This window comes from Cynara cardunculus, assembly GCF_001531365.2.
Source record: "Cynara cardunculus var. scolymus isolate 2C chromosome LG 8, CcrdV1, whole genome shotgun sequence".
Lineage (NCBI taxonomy): Eukaryota > Viridiplantae > Streptophyta > Magnoliopsida > Asterales > Asteraceae > Cynara > Cynara cardunculus.
Window position 1 is genome coordinate 14,236,536 of NC_037535.1, and position 8,384 is coordinate 14,244,919.

At 33.3% G+C, this 8,384-nt stretch overlaps 1 protein-coding gene across 1 annotated transcript; it reads right to left on the reverse strand.

Moving 5' to 3' along the window:
• Positions 1-7,688: 7,688 nt before the first annotated feature.
• Positions 7,689-8,084, reverse strand: LOC112516205. Its single transcript, XM_025123227.1, has one exon. The coding sequence runs from the start codon at positions 8,082-8,084 to the stop codon at positions 7,689-7,691; it is 396 nt and encodes a 131-aa protein (XP_024978995.1).
• Positions 8,085-8,384: the final 300 nt, after the last annotated feature.

An 8,384-nucleotide genomic window follows, 5' to 3' on the forward strand; every position in this document is an offset into this window, starting at 1 on the left:
AAGCCTTGAAGACTCAGAAAAAATAACTATTTCTCTAGAAGAAGCTCTAGAGACATTGAAAGATTCCATGAAACAAGGCAAATAGTTTCTCTTTGTCTTTATTCTGACAATTGGCAGACATATTGCCAAATTTGTCAAAAGCATCTTTTATAAAAGCCTGATTTCTAGGCTTTGTTAAAGCATCTGCTTTTTCTTTATAACTTTTCATAAAAGTTTTTTTTGTCTTTGTCACAATTGTCATACAGTTGTTTTCTTTCTTTTGCTATAAGTAGAGAGGTCTGTCTCTTTTAGTAGGCAGAGTTGTCATAACATAGTTTCTGAGTTTTCTTTCTTCTCTGGTTTGTAAAGGTGTGCAAGTTTCTAAATAATATCAAGCAAGCTGACAGTTGGTTTGAGTTTTTGTAAGTTTCTTATCTTAATCCTTCTGATTCTATTTAGCCATATGTCAGGCTAAGTTAGGATTATGAGTTAAAACATGTTTTTGAGTTTGGTATATTTACAAATTTACATGGAATGGTTTATATGTTTCAAATTATAATTAGATGTTAAAATCGCTGATTTTCATTAAGTATATCTCTGAGATCTCTGAGACTGATCGTCACCCGCTAAGGCCAAGAGAGCCGTTAGGGTATTAAGATCTTGGTTTAAGATTTGAGGTTACTTAAATCTTACCATTTATATAATTTCTATTATTAAATTTCCTTATTTAATATTCCTTAATAACTTCCTTATTTATCAAAAAAATAATGAAAATGACCGAAATACCCTTATTGATTAAATTTAATTAAAAAAGAATGAAATTTTCCTATTGGTCGATTTTGGTTTACACGGTTTTTTAGAATGACATGGTTTTCATTTGAACCTGCCCATATATATATATATATATATATATATATATATATATATAAGCATGTGTGGTGGTTCAACAAAGGGGAGTAATACATATTCTCATACTATCCTAACTCTTTCTAAGTTTTCTCTCTAAAATTCAAAGTATTAAAAACTTTTAAGAAAGAGTTATTGAGAGAAAAAGTAAGGTGATACATAATTGGTTTTATTTTTAAGGTAGAGATAAAAACACACTAGTTTGGGTTGCAAGGAACTAACATTCAAAAATGAGGTTGCTTGGTGTGGATCAACTTTGGAGGAAGATTCGTTTTTTTCTCTATCCGGCATCAACGTTTTAAGATTCAAAGGTTGTAGTTCTAAAACCCACTATGGTAACGTTTTTCGTTTTTGTAAGTTCTTTAATGCATGAGATCCTTGTTGGGAGTTTTTGTGAAAATCGTTGTAGGTTTATTTTATGCTTCCGTTGCTATCTTTGATAACATTGTTTTAAAGTTTCCTACAAATCCCATCAATAACAACTTGTTCAAATACAAAAACTACGTAACCAAATAGTCAAATATCGAACACATAAGCAAATAACATGTTCAAATTCCAAAAACTACTCCATAAGTCTCAATCTTCTTGTCGTCCTTGAAATCCATGATATTAATTTATCAGCGTCTAAAGGGATCATCAACCATGTCACTCTTAATAATGTTGACTGGCCAAAAATGTCAATGTATGCACTATAAAGAGGACTCCTTGTATCAAGGCCAAGAGTGTTAAACCGTTCAATACAATCATTTAGGTTTGTTATAAAACAAGTATGGTTTGTTGTGCAATAAGTGTATGAAGTGCACCCCTCATTTCAAAAGTCAGTTCATCCATGTTGACCTTGGTTTTACTCTTCTTATTCGGTCTAGACGAAGTTGCGCTCGATTTATCAACAGTTGGTCCTTCGTCCTCATCTGTCCTCCTCATTTTGGGTAGTATGGATAAGATGTAAATGATGATGATGATGATGATGAAACCATAGTCCTCTCACGGGTTGAACCAGGGGCATAAGCATGAGATCCGATAGTAGAAGTCCCCTCGAACAAAACTATACATAATTCAGGAAATGCAGTGGTGATGTTTTTAAAGTTTTGGCTTTGGATGTCCCTGCATCCAAATTAAAGATGGACAGAAGAAATTTGAACATGTTTTTAAAGTTTTGGATGTCCTGTGTAATTGTCTTTACTATCTAAAAATGCAAAAAGGAATAGAAATTAACCTTGAAAAATTCTTCCATTGTTGATTAGATAAGGTGAACGTATTCATTACTGGGTCACAAATATTCCTTGTTTTGTTTCATAAGTAGACCTAGCCCGAGTACTTTCCTTTTAAATAATCGTACTGATTTTTCAATTGTTTTTGGGTTAGCTTCACATGGCACACTTCCTCAAGCTTTGTTGTCAACTTTGCCCAAGTTTCTTTTCAAAGACTACCCCTATTTCGACCCACTTTATTGACTTATTCTATACTAGTCTCTAAAAAGCATTTTATAATTTCATTTTCCCCCTTATACGTGCATTCTCATCCATCACTAATTAGCACACAAAAAAGAATCACATATTGCATTTCAAAGTACCAAGTTTGACATCAATGATTAAGCAGGATCCCGTAAAGAGTAGAAAGAGAGAGAGGACATGTCATTGGACATCTTGAGACACATGGAATAAGTGTCCCAAGATTCAGGAAGACATTCTAGAAACTTAGTTAAAGTTTTAGAATTAGAATATTCCCTGCTTACAATCCTAAAATCAATAAGAAAATAATTAAAACGTTGATGTACTTCAGACAGTGTCTCAGTCTTTCCACATAGAAAGCTTTCATACTGCCTTACTAAGTAAATCTTCCTTGGAGGTGTCTCTGCATGGAGATAGAATACATCTATTTATACTCATTGCATTAAATGCACATTTAATGCAACGTGATAGGATTAGAACGCGTGTCAAGCCTTAAAATGAAGATTTGTCTTTTGCTACAATGAATAGTACAAAAAGCCTATTCATGAGCAGACATCCTTTCACAAAGTTGGTGGGTAATAGAGTCAACTAGTTGGCTCCGTACCGTACTAACATTTAGATATGGTATGAGTTTGTCCTTTGTGTGCGTAAGGACAAGACAAAAACAATCATGCTCAACAAGCTTCTTTTGATCGCTGAATGCTGGAATAACCTGGAGGTCTCTTCATCATTCGTTGAGGCTTGGGCAATCTTCACACATATATAGACAAGACTGTAATCACTGACTACCGCTTTAGATCACCTACTCGTCAGTCTCTAATCTTCAATTTCAGTCTTCGACTTTTGCTGAAGGTTCTTTGGTGTGAGTTTTGTCTTCTTGAAGCATCGTTATTGCTGATTGGATTTACATTACAAGTTCTTCAGCGATCACTAAACAGACTCAGTGATGATCGCTGGAACTGAAAACAGAAACATAAATACTTCGTAAAGGGTAAAAGGGATTATCATCAGATCAATGAGAGAAATGATCAACAATGTCCTTGACTACATCAACTTCGAAAATCTAGATTAGAAAATCTTTCAATGTGTAAAACCTTGTATATCTATTATTTTCTTTTAGTGTATAGCTTTTATGTATTAAGCCTACCAAAACCAATTGTAATCATTTGTATTTTGTTTTTGTCTTGAAAGGTATTTCAATAAATCGATTTGTTCACTGAAAAAGATCCCTGAAAAGAGTAAATGAGACATGTACTTATGAGTCCTATTTATTTTACATTCTCTGACATCTTTCTTGTCAGTGAATACGTTCTTAGTATTAAGTTATTCATGCTACGTAAATTTATTCTTTCCTTGTAATTCTTTATAAATAAAGTAAATGTTCATAATAAACTATCATTAAAAAAATCCCAAAAACAGTAAAAAGGTACATGTATTTTACTAGTACATTTTTCTTACTATAATATCCAAGCACTTTTCTTTATGTTGCTTTGTCATCATCAAATATGAGGAGATTGTTGATCATCTCTCTCAGTGATGTGATGATGTTTATTTAACGAAGAGTACTTTCTCTTTATTTAGTTCCAGCGATCATCACTGAGTCTGTTCAATGATCGTGGAACAAGTATTGTATCTCTCAAGAGACAAGTATTTTTCAAGAAGACAAAACTCACACCACAAGGACCTTCAGTGATATCGAAGATAAATCTGAACACAGAGACAAGAAGTTCATGATCTGATGCGGTTTCAGTGATAACAAGTCTGTCTACAAATGTGTGAAGTCTACTCAAGATTCAGCATACACTGAAGAAACCTTAGAGTTATTCCAGTGTCAGCGATCAAATGAATCTTGTTGATCAATATTAGTTTTTGTCTTATCATTCTACACACAAAGGACAAACTCATACCTCTCAAAGTAAAGCACTCGTACAGAGTCACCTTATTGTCTCCAAACGTGGTTACCTACTTTGTGAAAGAACAATGTTCATATACGAAAAAAGCTTGTATATCTGAAGATAAAGGACAAGCTCACCTCTAGAAACTTGCCATGTGTCTTGTATTGTCTGACTTGCATTTAATGCAATGGGTATAAATAGATAAGAAGTCCCTCCTTCTCATATACTTGAAGGTCAAAAGATCTACCCAAGAAGAGACACCCTCACAAGCACAAACTTCTTAACCTTGCAAAGTTATATCTACTTCAAGTGAAGAACAACAACTAAGCTCTTCCTTTAGCGAAATTATTACTTCTTCTTTTAACAAGTCTTTCTTTTCTTGATTTCTGAATCTTGTGTGTTCCCTAGATTGTTTTAGATAAGTCATGTATCTTATAGTCTGTAATGTCTTTTTTGATCTTCTTTATAAATAAAGGATTTTAAAAAGTAAAAAATATTGTATGTTAGTATTCATTTCCTCCCTACAAACTATTACCTTGTAGACCATCTCGGATCAACATTACTATATATATATAGATATATATATATATATATATAGAGAGAGAGAGAGAGAGAGATGAGTGATCATATGAAAACCGTCCTCATTTGTGTAAACCGTGCAAACCTCCTTCATCTGTCGATTTCATTGTTTAATCTTGTGAAATTGTTTCATATAATACTTTTTTTTTGATGAAGTTGTTTCATATATGGTTGTGAAATTGTTTCWTATAAWAHTTAATGAAACTGTTTCATGTATTTCTCTAAAATTAAAATAATGAAGATGATAATATCYATGATTAACATCYTCCACAATAAAAATGATTAATCAACTTCTCATAATTATAAAAAAATGAACAAAATGAAAAATTATGATTGTTTGAATACGGTTTGCACGGTTTGTACAAATTGAATGGTTTGCATTTAATCGCTCTCCTATATATAAATATATATATATATTATTGTTATATTAAATACAATACATATATGAAACCCACACTAGTGACTTCTTCTTCCCCGGCAATACTTCACTTCCCACCTCTCCTTCTGACGACTACATCTTCCACGTCCCCCCMCACACACACACTGAAGAAACCTATCCCCCGACTTTATCTTCATCTTCCACATCCCGACTTCAGTTTCCCAAACCCACCCCTCACTTCATCTTCACGACAGACTCTTGCTTTTCCACTCCCTTCACGCTGGAAGACCATCCGTATATAGATTTAGATCCAAAATACTTCTGTACATCTAGATTTGAGCCTCATCCAAGTGTTAAACCACGACTCCCTCTACACCACGACTTCATCACTATTACTCCGACCTCCTTACGTAAAGACTATAACCCAGATCCGTGAGACTCTGTAACCCACGACCGGATCCCGTAACGATCTTCTAACCCATATTCGTGGATCACGAAACTCCCACTCTCACTGTAACTCTGTTGTTACTCTGCCCCGCCCCCTATTATCCCCACTTGAGTTTTGGGTTTTGAGTTTTTGAAGCTTCGATTCTGAAGATCGAGATCTTGGTATTTGAATTGCAGATTTGGTGATTACCAAGACATGGTTTTTGAACCCTGTTTTTCCATCTTCATTTATGTTTTTTTATTTTAGGATCCAAGCTTCCCTTTTTTCATTTAGAGTTTAGAAAAAATGAGTTTATATTTAATTTTGTTACATTTGATCTGGTTTGTTCTTCAAAAAAGGAATGTTCTCGATGGGATGGGTTCATGGATTTTGAATATGGATTTGATTGAGTTTGGATTTTCATGGGTGAGTCTTTAATTTTGATTTACAGTTTTAGTTATTAGGGTTGATTTGTTTTGTTATGTTTGGTGTTTGATATAGTATATGAAAGGAAAGGAAAGGAAAGGAAAGGAAAAGGGGTGGGATGTGTGTGTTACCGGATAAGATGGAGAAGATAGAATAAATTACATTTTTAGTCCCTAAGGTTTAATAAATAAATAGAGTACATTAAATGAAAATAAATTAAATGACTAGACTACCCCTCTAAACTAACTGAGACTGAGTTAACAGAAGTTTTTGAATGGAGTTAGAATATAGGTTAATATAATACAAACCACATGAATGTAGTTTGTAGATCCTTGAAACAAAAATGTAATGTAATTTACTCTTTTGAGTAAAAACTTAAAATGATCAACATATTTATAATATTGCAACATTTTTCCTACTTGCATCTTGATAACAATATCATATTTTTGTTATTAAATAGAAATTTAAATCGTAAAATGCAACATTTTTTTAACAATATTATTTATTATTATTAACTAGTATAGTATAGTATAGTATAAATACATGACATTGTATTTAATAAAAATAAAATCAGCATAGAATAGATTACCTTTTAATATAATTTAAAATCTTATAATAATGATATCATCATGGACAACTCACTTCCACATGTAGGATTAGGACTAGGACTAGGAGTAGGAGTAGGAGTAGGAAGGTTCATGGCCCAAGAAAGGTCCGAGCATCTGCTTAGCCCTCATTTTGTACGCTTCAGCTTCAGCTTCATTTCAATTTATAAATATCTCTTTGTAGCTCTTATTCTTATATATACATACAAATAATTATATAATAAATATAAAACTCAAATATATATATATATATATATATATACACTTGATTACGTGAGACCAAAAGTTTTTCGTGAGACCTGTAAGACCAATTTCTCAACCCTTGAATTAAATCTATAATCCGAACATTCATAATTACAAAATTGCCACGAGACTTCTCCATAATCACAAAATTGTCATCGTACAACTTTAGACGACTAAATCATTAACTTATAAAGTTGATCAATGAATAAATAGATCGTGTCACAAAAAACCTTTGGTCTCACGTGAACCCAACCCATTCCAAATTACTATTGGTTTTGTAAGAGCAACTCCAATCGAACCGCAAAACTAGTTCTTTTGGATCCAATCGCACGCCAAATACACCAAAGTTTTGCCGAAGGCAGGAAATGAACGGCAAATTTGCCGTGGAAGAGATGGACGCCAAAAGGTTGGAGTTAAGTTTTTTTTTTTTTTTTTGGTGTTTATGAGCCTACCTATTTGGTTTTTTTTTTTTTTTTTTTTTCTGTCATGGTTGGAGTTGCTCGAAAAGAAATTGGAAAGGAATTGTAAGAAACAGTAGATTAGCTATTTTTTTGTCAATTTGGATGCCCTTTAGAACATGAATCACGAAACATAATTGTGTGTATTCTCCATAAAAACAGAGAACCCATTACAAGTGTTGATCCAGTGGGTTGCTACTACCCTCGGTTACATTCATAAACATACATACTTGAAAAGTGATTATCAGAATCATGATTCATGAAGATGAATTTCAAAATTACAAAACAAAAAAAAATCGAAGAAGGAGATATGGAACTAAATCGTGTGTAGCAGCAAGGATTATCCATAAATAACATGGGTATACTTATCTTTAAGCCATCTGAAGCTCTTCCGAAACGATCCTTTGAGTTTTCCCTCAACGGAGTAGACTTTGTATCCAGCAACCCTCTTCTTCCTTTGGAACTCAGGATCAGCGAAACTCCATGATTTTGAGATTGATCCATTTGTGGATTTCCCTCTCTTCAACTTGAAATTATTCTCAGTGTTGGCAACAACGATATCCATATTTGACTGTGGGAGTTTGTAGGAAGAAGCATACGAAACGCTGTAAGATCTGAAATCGCGGGGTGGATGGCGGTCGAAATCGGGTAATTTTGGGCCAAATCCACCATTGTATCTCTCTAATTGCAAGTCTCGATCACTATAATTGTAGGATTTTGATCTGTAGTCATCCATGCGTATGACGGATTCGGAAAGAAATGAGAATTTTCTAGGAGGTGGGGTTTGAATTTGAAGGAGAGAAGTAAAGAGAGGAGGTTGGGTTTGGGAGGAAGTCGTAATGGGAGGCTTGTATTTGGTCAACACGCAGCAGACATCACACAGCTCAACATTTGAAATTAATTCAAGAAATAATATGCATAATCTATTTATTTATCAACTTATCTCAGCTTTTTCCTTAACGGATTGTTTATTTATTTTTTAATAGTTTCGTTAAGATGCAGTTTTTGAATTGTTAAGAGGTAAATTATATTTGAC

Excerpts from the sequence above, each read along its gene's own strand:
- LOC112516205 (XM_025123227.1), bottom strand. The coding sequence starts at position 8,084 with ATGGATGACTACAGATCAAAATCCTACAATTATAGTGATCGAGACTTG.